The 16345-nt window shown below is 44.3% G+C and overlaps 1 protein-coding gene across 1 annotated transcript in view; it reads left to right on the top strand.

The window, feature by feature from the left end:
• cacul1 (CDK2 associated cullin domain 1) overlaps positions 1-16345 on the top strand; it is a 164068-nt gene that overhangs the window by 139813 nt on the left and 7910 nt on the right. The window contains exon 6 of the mRNA XM_072239633.1: positions 467-556. Within this exon, the coding sequence (XP_072095734.1) occupies positions 467-556 (90 nt within the window). The remainder of the gene's footprint in view (positions 1-466; positions 557-16345) is intronic.

The following is a 16345-nucleotide window of genomic DNA, read 5'->3' as shown; positions in this document are numbered from 1 at the left end:
GACTGTGTGTCGTTATTTCTAGCTCTGTGTGTAGCACATCGCTACAGTGTGTTTTAATGTGAAAATATTCAGTTTATAGTAGTATTTACAATGGCTGAATAGAAAGGTTACACTGCAGCCTTTTTTGGTGTTGCAATAGAAGTGCATCAAGCAAAATTAAACTGATTTGAACTGATCTCTTCAGTACAATAGTGTTTCATATTGGAATCAGTTTACTGTAAGCATTTCAAGACAGCTGCAGTCTAAACTTCTTGGCATAAATTCATCTGTGATGAAGGAGATGCACCTCACTTTCATAAAGTGAATTAAAAATTCTAGCCTTGCCAGTAAGGTCAAGATATGAATGTGTGTTTAAAATTAATATAACTGGTGTCTTTCACTCTGTGAATAAATATTTGGATAATTTACAATTTAAGAATAATGGTTGTCCTTTAACTTAATATTATCTTTTTAAAATTTGTTTCAGCTTTACTAATAGAAGCTCAGTCAACTCCATTTAAGATCACTCCTTCAACCATGGCAAATATAGTTAAAGGCTTATATACACTTAGACCTGGTAAGTGCCTTTTGCTTTGTTTTAAATAAAATACATTATTCAAGGCTTATTGGAGGTTCTTTACATCTTGAAGTAATGTTGCAAAGCATTATTCTGAAGCTCCTAATACACTACCCTTCACAATTGTAAAGTTCTTTTATTCCTTTATCTTGCACCCTTCCACTTTATAATATCTTTTTAAATCATAGTCTTATTTCCAGGGTTAATTTATTGCTTTCTGCCCTCAGGCGTCTTTTGCAATACTGCAAGTGACCATAAGATTGGAGCAGAATTAGGCCATTCATCCCATTGAGTCTGCTTTACCATTCCGTCATGGCTGATCCTGGATCACACTCAACCCACACACCTGCCTTCTCACCACATCCTTTGATGCCCTGACCTATCAGGAAATGATCAACTTCCACATTAAGTATACCCACGGACTTGGCCTCCACCGCAGTCTGTGGCAGAACATTCCACAGATTCACTACTCCCTGGCTCAAAAAATTCCCCCTTATCTCTGTTCTTGAAGGTCACCCCTCAATTTTGATACTGGGCCCTCTAGTTCTGGATACTCCCACCATAGGAAATATCCTCTCCACATCCACCCTAAGTCCTTTCAACATTCAGTAGGTTTCTATGAGATACCCCTGCATCCAGTAAGTACAGGCTCAAAACTGGCAAACGCTCCTCATATGTTAACCTCTTCATTCCTGGAATCATCCTGGTGAACCTCTTCTGGACTCTCTCCAATGATACCCTTTCTGAGATATGCGGCACAAAACTATTAGCGATACTCCCAAGTGCAGTCTGACTAGTGTCTTATAAAGGCTCAGCATTATCTCCTTGCTCGACTTTGGCATTCAACTTGGCCTTAGCAACCACAAACAGAAGTTGGTTAATCAAGTACACTGTATATTACTGAAGGGGTTAATTAGATAAAATATGTGTAGCGTTAGTACATGGGTCTTAATTTAAGTATTCTGTTTTGGCTTGTAAAGCTGAATGGTTTTTAGGCCATAAGATATAGCAGCAGAATTAGGCCATTTGGACCATCGAGTCTGCTCCACCATTTCATCATGATGGATCCATTTCCTTCTCAACCCCATTCTTCTGTCTTTTCTCCATATCCTTTCACGCCCTGACTTCAAGAACCTATCAACCTCTGCCTTAAATACACCCAATGACCTGGCCTCCACAGCCGCCCGTGGCAATTAAATCTACAAATTCCCCATCCTCTAGCTAAAGAAATTCCTCCTATATCCATTCTAAATGGACTTGCCTCAATTCTGAGGCTGTGTCCTCTGGTATGAGATTTCCCCACCATAAGTAGTATCCTCTCTACATCCATTGTATCTAGGCCTTTCAGCATTGGATAGGTTTCAATGAGATCCCTCAGCAATCTTATAAATTCCAGTGAGTAAAGACCCAGAGCCATCGATCGTTCCTTATAGGATAAGCCTTTCATTCCCAGAATAATTCTTGTGAACTTCCTCTGGATCATAAGACCAGAAAGATGTAGGAGTAGAAGTAGGCCATTTGGCCCATTGAGTCTGTTCCACCATTCAATCATGGGCTGATCTAATTCTTCCAGTCATCCCCACTCCCCTGCTTTCACCCCATACCCTTTGATGCCCTGGCTAATCAAGAACCTATCTATCTCTGCCTTAAATACACCCAATGACTTGGCCTTCACAGCCGCTTGTAGCAACAAATTCCACAGATTTACCACCCTCACTAAAGTAATTTCTCCACATCTCAGTTCTAAATGGATGTCCTTCAATTCTGAAGGTGTCCTAGAATTCCTTACCATGGGAAATAACTTTGCCATATCTAATCTGTTCAGGTTTCTTAACATTCGGAATGCTTCTGTGAGATCCCCCCTCATCCTCCTGAACTCCAGGGAATACAGCCCAAGAGCTGCCAGACGTTCCTCATATGGTAACCCTGTCATTCCTAGAATCATTCTCATGAATCTTCTCTGAACCCTCTCCAATGTCAGTATATCCTTTCTAAAATAAGGAGCCCAAAACTGCACACAATACTCCAAGTGTGGTCTCACGAGTGCCCTATAGAGCCTCAGCATCATATCCCTGCTCTTATATTCTATACCTCTAGAAATAAATGCCAACATTGCATTTGCCTTCTTCACTAACCTCCAGGTTGAGAAATCCTTTCTGATGTCAGCAAATCCTTTCTTAAATAAGGGGCCCAAAGCTGTTCACAATACTCCCAAGTGGTGCCTCACCCAAGCCTTATAAAGCCTCGGCATTACATCTTTGCTTTTATATTCTAGTCCTCTCAAAGTAGATGCTAACATTGCATTTACCTTCCTCACCACCAACTCAGCCTGTAAGTTAACATTTAGGGGATCCTGCACGAGAACTTCCTGCTTCTCAACATTTCCTGCCCCTCTCTGCAACCTTCCTGCTTCCTCAGCACTGCCTGTCCCTCCACTTATTTTCATATTGTCCGCAAACTTGGCCTCAAAGCCATCAAATCCGTCATCCAAATCATTGACATTCAATGTAAATAGAAGTGGTCTCAGCACCGGCCCTTGCGCAACACCACTAGTCACCGGCAACCAATCAGAAAAGGCTTTCTGACCTCCGACCATTTATTAACACTCTGACCTCCTACCAATCAGCCATGCTCTATATGCTAGTAGCTTTCCAGTAATACCTTGCGTTTTTATGTTGTTAAGCAGCCTCATGTACAACACTTTGTCAAAGGCTTTCTGAAAATCCAAGTACACAACATCAACCAATTCTCCTTTGTCTATCCTGCTTGTTATTTCCTCAAAAAGAATTCCAACAGGTTTGTCAAACAAGATTTTCCCTTAAGAAAGCCATAGTCTTTGATCTATTTTATCATGTGCCTCTATGTACGCTGAAACTACCTCCTTAACAATTGACTCTAACATCTTCCCAACCACTGAGGTCAGGCTAACTGACTATAATTTTCTTTCTTCTACTTCCCTCCCTTCTTGAATAGTGGAGTGACATTTGCAATTTTTCAGTTCTCTAGAACCATGCTAGAATCTATTGGTTCTTGAAAGATCATTGCTAATGCCTCCACAATCTATTTCAGAATGCTGTGGTGTAGTCCATCTGGTGCAGGTGACTTACCTACCTTCAGACCTTGTCCTGTGGTCCAATATCTACTCTTGCCTCATTTTTACTCTTTATATATCTGAAAAGCATTTGCCTTCTGTTGTTCTTTTAAGTATCCCAATCCTCTAATTTTCCATTAATCCTTGCTCTATTATATGCATTCGTTTTTGCATTTTTGTTGGCCTTGACTTCCCTTATCAGCTACAGTTGCATCATCCTGCCTTTAGAATACTACTACTTCTTTGGGATGTATCTATCCTGCACCTTCCGAATTGATCCCAGAAACCCCAGCCGTTGCTGCTCTGCTGTCATTCCTGGTAGTGTCCCCTCCCAAGCAACTTTGGACAGCTGCTCTTTCATGTCTCAGTAATTACCTTTACATTATATTACTGATATTTCTGACTTTAGCTTCTGCCTCTCAAATTGCAGGGTGAATTCTATCATAATATGATCACTCAGTCCTAAAGGTTCCTTTACCTTAAGCTCCCTAATCAAATCTGGTTCATTACACAACACCCAATTCAGAATAACTCCCTCAATGTCACAAAAACAAAGGAGTTGGTTGAGGACGCAGGGAGTAATGGAGACAGGCTGACCCCTGTTGACATCAATGGATCTGGGGTTGAGAGCTGAACAGCTTTAAGTTCCTTGGCATACACATCACTGAGGATCTCACGTGGTCTGTACGTACCAGCTGTGTGGTGGAAAAAGCACAACAGCGCCTCTTTCATCTCAGACGGTTGAAGAAATTTGGTATGGGCCCCTAAACCCTAATAACTTTCTACAGGAGCATAATTGAGAGCGTCCTGACTGGCTGCATTACTGCCTGCTATGGGAACAGTATTTCCCTCAGTTGCTGGATTCTGCAGAGAATGGTGCGGACAGCCCAGTGGTTCTGTAGGTGTGAACTTCCCACTATTCAGGACATCTACAAAGACAGATGTGTAAAAAGGGCCCAAAGGATCATTGGGGACCCAAGTCACCCCAGCCACAAACCGTTCCAGCAGCTGCAACTTCCGGGAAACAGTACCGCAGCATAAAAGCCAGGACCAACAGGCTCCGGGACAGCTTCTTCCACCAGCCCACCAGACTGATTAATTCACGCTGATACAATTGTATTTCTGTGTTATATTGACTGTCCCACCATACATACTATTTATTACATACTAATATAAATTGCATATTGCATATTTAGACGGAAACATAACAAATATTTTTCTTCTCATGTATGTGAAGGATGTAAGTAAAAAATGTCAATTCAATTCAATAAATACAAGCATGATCTACCATCTTATAGGCATTCTCCAAATCCTTACTCTTGGGACCCAAAATCAGCACCAACCTGATATTCCAAATCTACCTGCATATTGAATAACATTGCCCTTTTGACATGCCTTTTCTATGTCCCAATGTAATTTGTAGCCCACATCCTGGCTACTGTTCAGAAGCCTGTATATAACTCCCATCAGGGTCTTTTTACCCCTATAGTTTCTTAACTCTATCCACAAAGATTCTACTTCTTACGATCATCTTGTCATCTTTCTGGTCCCATTGAAATCAGCATGAGATTGTGTAACACATTTTTGTGGTGAATTTTGTGGTGAAGTTGATAACATGGTATCAAAACTTGCTGTGAAAATTCATTGATTTTGACAATCGGCTGATGTTACAGTTGAATAGGTCGATTGTCACTTGCTGGTCATAAATAACATATTTTCCAAGCAACTCCCACCAGTGATTTTTTTCCCCTTTACTATACCTAATCTCTACTACGATGGATTCAACATTCTGCTCCTTAGATCTTGTATCATCTCTCACTATCGCCCTGATCTCATCCTTAATTGAGAGCGCCATCCCACCTCCCTTACCTTCCTGCCTATCCTTCCATATCACCTGATATCCTTGGATATTTAATTTCCAATCCTGTCCACCCTGCTACCACGTTTCTGTAATGGCCACTAAATCATACCCCTTTGTACTTATTTGTGCCACAATTTCACTGATCTTATTTCGAATGCTACAGACATTCAGATAAAGTGCCTTTACACTCATTGTGTTTTTAAAATCTTGTAATCATTTTCTCTTTGGCACTTGACCTTGCTTTACTTTTTTCTTTTTTATCTTTTGCTTTGTCTTTATCTTTATCCACACTCGTTCTCTTTTACCTTATCCATACTTCTCCAATCTGTTGAACCCACCCCCATACTATTTAGTTTAAAGCCCTATCCACAGCCCTAGTTATGCGATTCGCTAGGATCCAGGCCCCATCACGGTTCAGGTGGAGCCAGTCTATTGGTGCAGCTCCCTGCTTCCCCAATACTGGTGCCAATTTCCCATGAATTCAAACCCACTTCTCCCACACCAATCCTTGAGCCTCATATTTAACTCTCTAATCTTCTTGACGCAATGCCAATTTGCACGTAGCTCAGGTACTAATCCAGAGATTACCACTTTTTTAGTTCTGCTTTTTATTTTAGTCCCTAGCTGCTCAAATTCCCTCAGCAGAACCTGTTTCTTTGTTCTACCTATGTCATTGGTACCTACATGGACATGACAACTGGTTCTTGCCCCTCCCACTCCGAATTTCTCTGTAGGTCAGATAAGATGTCCTGAACCTGTGCCCCAGACAGGTAACACAGCCTTCAGAACACTCTATCCTCACGACAGAAAACTCTGTCTATTCCCCTCACTATACTATCCTCAATTTCCACTACACTTCGCTTCTCTTCCCCATATTGAATGTCTCTCTGAACCACAGTGCCACGGTTAGGTTGCTCATCCTTCCTACAGACCCCACTCTCATCCACACAGGGAGCAAGAATCTCAGACCTGTTGGACAATCTCAAGGGTTAAGACTCCTCCAGCACTGTCTCTTGGATCCCACCACCCACTCACTCGCAGTCACACCCTCTTGTCCCTGACCACGAATCAAATTTGAGGCAGCTAATCTAATGGGTGTGACTACCTCCTGAAACAGAGAATCCAGGTAACTCTTGATGTGCCACAGTGTTTGAAGCTCAGAATCCAGGTCATCAACGTGGAGCCTGAGTTCCTCGAGCAGCCAGCACTTGCTGTAGATAAAAGAGAGTCGAGCGTAGATATAGAACCAATACAAAATGATGCTGGAGATATTATAATGAGAGATACAGATGTGGCAGAGGAACTGAATGCGTATTTTGCATCAGTCTTCACAGTTGAGGACGTCTGCAGTATACTGGACATTCAAGAGTGTCAGGGAAGTGAAGTTTGTGCAGTGAAAATTACGACTGAGAAGGTGCTCAGGAAGCTTAATGATCTGAGCTTGAATAAATTTCGTGGATCTGATGGAATGCACCCTTGGGTTCTGAAGAAAGTAGCTGGAGAGATTGTGGAGGCATTAACAATGACCTTTCAAAAATCAGTAGATTCTGGCATTGTAACGGATGACTGGAAAATTGCAAATGTTACTCCGCTATTTAAGAAGGGTGGGAGGCAGCAGAAAGGAAACTATAGACCTGTTAGCCTGACATCAGTGGTTGGAAAGTTGTTGGAATCGATTGTTAGGAATGAGATTACAGAGTACCTGGAGGCACATGACAAACCAAAGCCAGCATGGTTTCCTGAAAGGAAAATCCTGCCTGACAAACCTACTGCAATTCTTTGAGGAAATTACAAGCAGGATAGACAAAGGAGATACAGTAGACGTGGTGTACTTGGATTTTTAGAAGGCCTTTGAGAAGGTGCCGCACATGAGGCTGCTTAGCAAGATAAGAGCCCATGGAATTACAGGGAAGTTACTAGCACGGGTGGACCATTGGCTGGTCGGCAGAAAACAGAGTGGGAATAAAGGGATCCTATTCTGGCTGGCTGCCGGTTACCAGTGGAGTTCCACATGGGTTGGTGTTGGGACTGCTGCTTTTTATGAGCATGCCAATGATTTGGACTACGGTATTAATGGATTTGTGGCTAAATTTGCCGATGGTACAAAGATAGGTGGAGGAGTGGTTAGTGTTGAGGAAACAGAGAGTCTGCAAGGAGACTTGGATAGTTTAGGAGAATGGGCAAAGAAGTGGCAAATGAAATACAATGTTGGAAAGTGTGTGGTCATGCAATTTGGTGGAAGAAATAAATGGGCAGACTATTATTTAGATGGGAGAGAATTCAAAATGCAGAGAGCAAAGGGACTTGGGAGTCCTTGTGAAAGATACCCTAAAGGTTAACCTGCAGGTTGAGTCGGTTGTGAAGAAGGCGAATGCAATGTTGGCATTCATTTCTAGAAGTATAGAATATAAGAGAATATATGGTCTTATAGATGTGGTCACCAGGGACCACAATGGGATCCACCAGCTCCCTCATCATACAGCTACAGCACATCACCTGATCCTGCAACATCCCAACCTTATTTAATTAGCTGCAATTTCGTGACTTTTTATTGAACTCCTACAACAGCCTTACCTGATACTTACCTGTGCCTCCCTGCCAAAGCCTCAACTTCCCCTCCTACACTGGTCCACTCACACAATGGCTGCTTTGCTTTGGTCCAGCTTTACTTTTATTTGCTCCTGCTAATGAATCGTGAATCGATTGGTCCGCCGCAAATCACTCCTTTTTTAAAATCCCCCTCCCCCTCTCTCTCCCCCCTCCCCGCAGATGTTGCCACCCTTCTGGCACCAACAGAGCATGCCCACGATTCATTAAACCTAACCATTTGTCTTTAGAATGTGAGAAGAAACCCATACGGTCACGGGGAGAACATATAGACTCCCTACAGTCTGTGGTGAGAATTGAACCCCGATCGTACAGCCTGCCACCAGACATTGGGGGGCAATTTCTGACCTCAAAGTCAAATTAAATTTATTATCAGTGTACATATATGTTACTACTTTCTATTTTAGGATTAATTTCCTTGTGGGCATTTACAGGGACAAAGATTGGTATAATTTTATGAAAAACTACCCATAAATTCTGACAAGCAACCAATGTGCAAAAGCAGACAAACTGCAAATGGAAGTAATACTGACAATGTAAGACCTTGAAAGTGAGTTTGTAGATTGTAGAGTCAGTTAAGAGTACTGGTGAATAAAGTTATCCACGTCGGTTCAGGCACCTAATGCTTATATGTTAATAACTATTCCTGAAGCTGATGGTGTGTGTGTTATCTAAGGCTTCTGTACTTCTTCTCAAGCCGCATTTTAGGTGTAGCTATGTTTGAAGGCCCACAACAGTTTCAGAAGGTATCTCTCTTACGACTTCTCAAGGGCATCTGGGGATGGACAATTAAATGCTTGCTCAGCCTGCAAAGCCCACATCCCTCAAATGTAAAGGAGAAATGCAGGAGTTCCAGAACTGTCTTTTGATATCATGGCATCATCTGCCTGAGTGCGGCAGGCAGCTGTCTCCTGACCGGGTGCGGCGGGGGGATCGTCTCTTGACCGGGCGCGGCAGGCAGCCGTCTCCTGACCGGGCGCGGCGGGGAGGGCGTCTCCTGACCGGGCGCGGCGGGGGGATCGTCCCCTGACCGTGCGCGGCAGGCAGCCGTCTCCACACCGGGCTCGGCGGGGAGATCGTCTCCTGACCAGGCGCGGGGGGGGGGGGATCGTCTCTTGACCGGGCGCGGCAGGCAGCCGTCTCCTGACCGGGCGCGGCGGGGAGGGCGTCTCCTGACTGGGCGCAGCAGGGGGATCGTCCCCTGACCAGGCGCGGCGGGCAGCCGTCTCCACACCGGGCTCGGCGGGGAGATCGTCTCCTGACCAGGCGCGGCGGGGGGATCGTCTCTTGACCGGGCGCGGCAGGCAGCCATCTCCTGACCGGGCGCGGCGGGGAGGGCGTCTCCTGACCGGGCGCGGCGGGGGGATCATCTTCTGACCGGGCGCGGCGGGGGGATCGTCTCCTGACCGGGCGCAGCAGGCAGCCGTCTCCTGACTGGGCGCGGCGGGGAGATAGTCTCCTGACCGGGCGCGGTGGGGGGGGGATCACCTCCTGACTGGGCGCGGCAGGCAGCCGTCTCCTGACTGGGCGCGGCGGGGAGGGCGTTTCCTGACTGGGCGCAGCGGGGAGATCATCTCCTGACCAGGCGCGGCAGGGGGATCGTCTCCTGTCCGGGCGTGGCGGGCAGCCGTCTCCTGTCCGGGCGTGGTGGGCAGCTGTCTCCTGTCCGGGCGTGGCGGGGAGATCGTCTCCTGACCGGGCGCGGTGGGGAGGGCGTCTCCTGACCGGGCGCGGCGGGGGGATCGTCTCCTGACCGGGTGCGGGGGGGGGGGGAAGCGTCTCCTGACCGGGCGCGGCGGGGGGAGGCATCTCCTGACTGGGCGCGGCAGGGGGGATCGTCTCCTGATCAAGGGTGGCAGAGAAATTTAATTGACAACCTACTGCAAAAATGTCCAGGACTTAGCAATCAGAGCTGCATCTTCCTGCTTCATTTTGTCAGAAATCTGCATATTCAATGATGACAGCACCTTGTAGCATGGCTCTGGTTTGAGTTAGTGTGGCGTGTAACATCTATAGCAGAGGAGGCAATGATCAGCCTGTAATAAAAGAGAACTTTTCTGCCAATTTAACGTTCAACAATTTATCAATATCCCAGCGTAATCACTGACCCAAAGCTTTACCTAGACCAGTCATCCAAGTACTGTAGCTGCATGAACAGGCCGGAACCTAGGTGTCGTATGGGAGTAGTTCTCCAAAAAGTTTTCAGCATCTACAAGGCACAAGCTCATCATATTTTTGAGTAAGGTTCATTTGCCTGGATGTATGCAGCTCCAACCAGGAACAATCAGAGCAACACTATATATCAGAGAAAGCAGTTTACTTGATCAATACTTCTTCCATCATGCCAGGTATTTACCACTTACACCACTGCTCTAAGCATCTTGACATCTTTAAGCTACATTATAGAATGTTATTACAGCAACACAGTTCCAAGAATTTTCAAATATGAGGAAAACAACGGCAGGGGAAAAGAGATGCTCTTTGGGAAAGGCCAAGGGCAGCAACCGCAGGGGAAAAGAGATGCTCCTTTGGGAAAGTTCAAAGGCAGCAACCGCAGGAGTAAAGGGATGCTGCTTTGGGAAAGGCCAAGGGCAGCAACCACAGGGGAAAAGAGATGCTCCTTTGGGAAAGGTCAAAGGCAGCAACCGCAAGAGTAAAGGGATGCTGCTTTGGGAAAGGCCAAGGGCAGCAACCGCAGGGGTAAGGGGATGCTCCTTTGGGAAAGGCCAAGGGGCAGCTGCGGCAGGGGATAAGGGAACACTGCTTTGGGAAAGGGCAAGGAAAGCATTTTTAATGGGGGACAAGTGGATAGCTGATGACTTAAATGAGTATTTTGCGTCAGTCTTCACTGTGGAAGACACTAGCAGTATGGGTGATGTTGTAGTGTGTGAAGGAAGAGACGTGGGTGCAGTTACTGTTACAAGAGGGAAGGTGCTCAAAAAGCTAAAAGACCTAAAGGTACATAAGTCACTTGGACCAGAGGAACTGCACCCTAGGGTTCTGAAAGAGGTAGCATTAGAGATTGTGGTGGCATTATAAATGATCTTTGAAAAATCATTGGATTCTGGCATGGTGCCAGAGGACTGGAAAATTGCAAAATGTTACTCCACTCTTTAAGGAAGGAGGAAGGCAACAAAAAGGAAATTATAGACCAGTTAGCCGACCTCAGTGTTTGGGAAGTTGTTAGTGAATTGTTAAGGATGAGATGATGGAGTACTTGGTAACATAGGACAAGGTAGTACGAAGACAGCAAGGTTTCCTTCAGGGAAAATCCTGCCTGATGAACCTGTTGGAATTCTTTGAGGAGACTACAAGTAGGATAGATAAAGAGGATGCAGTGGATCACGTATATTTGGACAAGGTGCCACACATGAGGCTGCTTACCAACTTAAGAGCCCATGGTATTACAGGAAAGTTACTAACATGGTTAGAGAGTTAGAGCGTTGGCTGATTGGTAGGAGGCAGCGAGTGGGAATAAAAGGATCCTTTTCTGATTGACTGCCAGTGACTAGTGGTGTTCCACAGGGGTCGGTGTTGAGACCACTTCTTTTTATGCTGTATATCAATGAATTAGATGATGAAATAGATGGATTTGTTGTCAAGTTTGCCGATGATTGGTGGAGGGGCAGGTAGTGCTGAGAGAACAGGTAGGATGCAGATTAGAAGAATAGGCAAGAAAGTGGCAAATGAAATACAATGTTTGAAAATGCATGGTCATGCACTTTAGTAGTAGAAATAAATGTGCAGACTATTTTCTAAACAGGGAGAAAATCCAGGAAACTGAGATGCAAAGGGACTTGGGAGTCCTTGTGCAGAACGCCCTGAAGGTTAACTTGCAGGTTGAGTTAATGGTGAGGAAGGCAAATACCATGTTAGCATTCATTTCAAGAGGTCTAGAATACAAGAACAAGGATGTGATTCTGAGGCTTTATAAGGCACTGGTGAGGTCTCACCTTGAGTATTGTGAACAGTTTTGGGCCCCTCATCTTAGAAAAGATGTGCTGGCATTGGAGAGGGTCCAGAGGAGGTTCACAAGAATAATTCCAGGAATAATCCATTCAGTCCTGCAATGATTTTCGTGAACCTCCTTTGAACCCTCTCCAGTTTCAGCACATCCTTTCTCAGATAAGGGGCCCAAAACTGCTCACAATACTCGAAGTGAGCCTCACTAATGTTTTATAAAGTCTCAACATTACATCCTTGCTTATAGTCTAGTCAACTTGAAGTGAATGCTAACATTGCATTTGCCTTCCTCACCACAGACTCAGCCTGCCTAATAAACTTTAGGGAATCCTGCACAGAGGTATGACCCTTTCTTTTCTGGGAGTTACTTTTTCTTTAATGGTTCACCTGTTCTATTTTTTTGCTGTTATTGTATAATGAGTAACTCCTTCATAATGATGATAATCTTAATTCATTGAAATTCCTTCCCATGTACGCAGGGCAGGCAAATTGTGAGCTTCTCAGAAAGAGGAAGGATGCAAAACGAGCAAAATATCAAATTCCCAAAAGAAGTCTTACTGTGCTGAGGCAGGCAGAATTTCTGATCATTTAAAATGTTTGCATGATTTCAAATGATCTCTCTTTCAAAATTATTGCATTTTTAGGAACAGTGCAAAGTATGCTTTGTACAGTTGCTACAATAGCTGTGCAATGAGAATGCACTGAATTCGATGTTTTGTATCTGATGGAGAATCATTTAACGTTAAGTTATAATAGAAACTAGAGATGACAATGCCAGAGGAGGCTATTTTGGCCCTTGATGCTGATAGCAAAATCAATGTGATAAATACAAAGCTCAGAGACAATAACTCTTTACATGGGAGCCTCCCAGCCTCCCCAAGGATTACATCTGCACCAGGTGCATTGAGATGAGGCTCCTTAAGGACCTTGTTAGGGACCTGGAGCTGCAACTTGAGACCTTCAGCTAATTAGGGAAAGTGTGGAGGTGATTGATAATACCTATAGAGAGACAGTGGACAGCACCTCAGTGACAGTCCCCCTCAGAAATCGATATATCGTTTTAGATACTGCTGGAGAGGTTGACCTGACAGGGGAAGACCACAGCAAACGGGACTCTGGCACTCTGCCCAGTGCCATGACCAAGAGAGCAAGGAGAAATGCAGTAGTTATAGGGAATTCCATGGTGAGGGGAACAGATAAGAGATTCTGCAAGCCGGACAAGGATACTCGGATGGTGTGTTGCCTCCCTGGTGCCAGATACAGGATGTCCCAGATCGGGTCCAGAGTATTCTGAGGAGAGAGGGCGAGCAGCCAGAAGTCTTGGTACATGTTGGTACCAATGATATAGACAGAAAAAGAGAGGAGGTCCTGAAGAAAGATTATTGGGAGCTAAGAAGAAAATTGAAAAACCGGATCTCCAGAGTAATAATCTCAGGATTACTGCCTGAGCCACACGCTAATGAAGGTAAGAATAGCAGAATTAAGCAGATGAATGTGTGGCTAAGTAACTGGTGCAGAGGGCAGGGCTTCAAATTCTTGGATCATTGGGATCTATTTTGGGGGAGGTATGATTTATACAAAACCGATGGGTTACACCTGAACTCAAAGGGTACTAATATCCTGGCGGGATTGTTTAATATAGCTGTTAGGGAGGGTTTAAACTAAGCTGGCAGGGGGAAGGAAACCAGGGTGTTAGGGTTGAGGAAGAGGAAAATAGAAATAAGTCAAAGATACTGTACAGCAAAGATGGCAAGAAGGACAGGCAGGTGAATAGACAGGATAATTTGCTGTGCGATAGAGATATGGCAAAATCGGTAACAGATACTGATCTAAATGTACTGTACTTAAATGCACACAGCATTAGAAATAAAGTGGATGATCTTGTTGTACGGCTACAGGTTAAAAGATATGACATTGTGGCCATCACCGAGTCATGGCTAAATGATGGATGTGATGGGAGCTGAATATCCAAGGATACACAGTGTATAGGAAAGATAGGAAGGTAGGTAAAGGGGGTGGCATGGCCCTGATGGTAAGTAATGATATCAAATCACTAGAAAGAAGGGACATAAGATCAGGAGAGGTAGAATCCTTATGGGTAGAATTAAGAAATTGCAAGGGTAAAAAGACACTAATGGCAGTTATATACAGGCCTCTAAACAGCAGCCGGAATGTGGCCTACAAGTTACAGCTGGAAATAGAATAAGCGTGTCAGAAGGAAAATGTCAAGATAATTATGGGGGATTTTAATATGAAAGTGGATTGGGAAAGTCAAGAAGGTGCTGGATTTCAGGATAGAGAGTTTGTAGAATGCCTACGGGATGGTTTTTTGGAGCAGTTTGTCCATAAGCCCACCAGGGGATCGGCTGTTTTGGACTGGGTGCTGTGTAATGAACCTGAGGCGATTAGGGAGCTGGAGGTAATGGAACCCCTTGGAAGTAGTGATCATATTATGATTGAGTTCACTTTCAAATTTGAAAAGGAGAAGCTGGTATCAGGTGTATCGATATTTCAGTGGAACAAAGGAAATTACAGTGGTATGAGAGAGGAACTGGCCCAAGTAGATTGGAAAAGTAAGCTAGATGGAGGGACGGTAGAGCAGAATTGGATGAAATTCCTACAAGAAATAAGGAAAGTGCAGGAAAAATATACTCCAAGAAAAAAGAAAATCATGAATGGAAAAATGGCACAAATGTGGCTAACGAGAGAGGTTAAGGCTAAAATAAAAGCAAAAGAGACGGCGTACAAGGAAGCAAAAATTAGTGGGAAAACTGAGGACTGGATGACTTTTTAAAAACTTACAGCAGGAAACTAAGAAATTCATTAGGAAAGGAAAGATGAATTATGAAAGGAAGTTGGCAATTAACATAAAAAAGGATACTAAGAGTTTTTTTTAATATATGAAGAGTAAAAGAGTGACATGGGTAGATATAGGACCGATTGAAAATGATGGGGTAGAAATTATAATGGGCAGAGGAACTAAATGAGTATTTTGCATCAGTCTTCACAGTGGAAGACATTAGCAACTTACCTGATAGCCAGAGGTCTCAGGGAATAGAATTAGGTATAGTCAAGATTACTAGAGAGAAAGTGCTTAGGAAGCTAAATGGACTAAGAATATATAAGTCTCCCAGACCGGATGAGGTGCACCCACGGGTTCTGAAGGAGGTGGCTTTAGGGATTGTGGAGGCATTGGAAATGATCTTCCAGGAATCAATAGACTCTGACATGGTTCCGAAGGACTGGAAGGTCGCAAATGTAGTTCCGCTGTTTAAGAAAGGAGGGAGGCAGCAAAGAGAAAATTACAGACCTATTAGTCTGACATCGGTAGTTGGAAAGTTATTGAAGTCGATCCTCAAGGACGAGGTTATGAAATACCTCGAGGTACATGACAAGATAGGCCGAAGCCAGCATGGTTTCATGAAGGGAAGATCCTGCCTCACCAACCTATTGGAATTTTTTGAGGTAATCTCAAATAAGATTGATAAGGGAGAGGTTGTGGATGTTGTGTATTTGGATTTTAAAAAGGCCTTCGATAAGGTGCCGCATAAGAGGCTGCTTAATAAGATGAGAGCCCATGGAATTACAGGAAAGATATTGGAATGGGTGGAGCATTGGCTGATAGGCAGAAAGCAAAGGGTGGGAATAAAAGGATCCTATTCTGATTGGTTGCCGGTTACGAGTGGTGTTCCGCAGGGGTCGGTGTTGGGGCCGCTTCTTTTTACAACGTATATCGATGATTTAGATTATGGATTAAATGGTTTTGTGGCTAAGTTTGCGGATGACACCAAGATAGATGGAGGAGCAGGAAGTGTTGAAGAAACGGAAAGGTTGCAGAGAGACTTTCAAATCCCTTACTCACTCTTCCTTCAGTTAGTCCTGACGAAGGGTCTCGGCCTGAAACGTCGACTGCACCTCTTCCTAGAGATGCTGCCTGGCCTGCTGCGTTCACCAGCAACTTTGATGTGTGTTGCTTGAATTTCCAGCATCTGCAGAATTCCTGTTGTTTGCAGAGAGACTTGGTCAATTTAGGAGAGTGAACAAAGAAATGGCAGATGAGATACAATGTTGAGAAATGTACGGTTGTACATTTTGGAAGAAGAAATAACCAGGCAGATTACTACTTAGATGGGGAGAAAATTCAAAAATCAGAAGTGCAAAGGGATTTGGGGGTCCTCGTGCAGGATACCCTAAAGGTTAACCACCAGGTTGGATTGGCAGTAAGGAAAGCGAATGCTATGTTGGCAGTCATTTCAAGAGAAATAGT

This window comes from Mobula birostris, chromosome 21 (genome assembly GCF_030028105.1).
Source record: "Mobula birostris isolate sMobBir1 chromosome 21, sMobBir1.hap1, whole genome shotgun sequence".
In the NCBI taxonomy this organism is placed as follows: domain Eukaryota; kingdom Metazoa; phylum Chordata; class Chondrichthyes; order Myliobatiformes; family Myliobatidae; genus Mobula; species Mobula birostris.
This window is presented reverse-complemented; position numbering and strand designations above follow the sequence as displayed.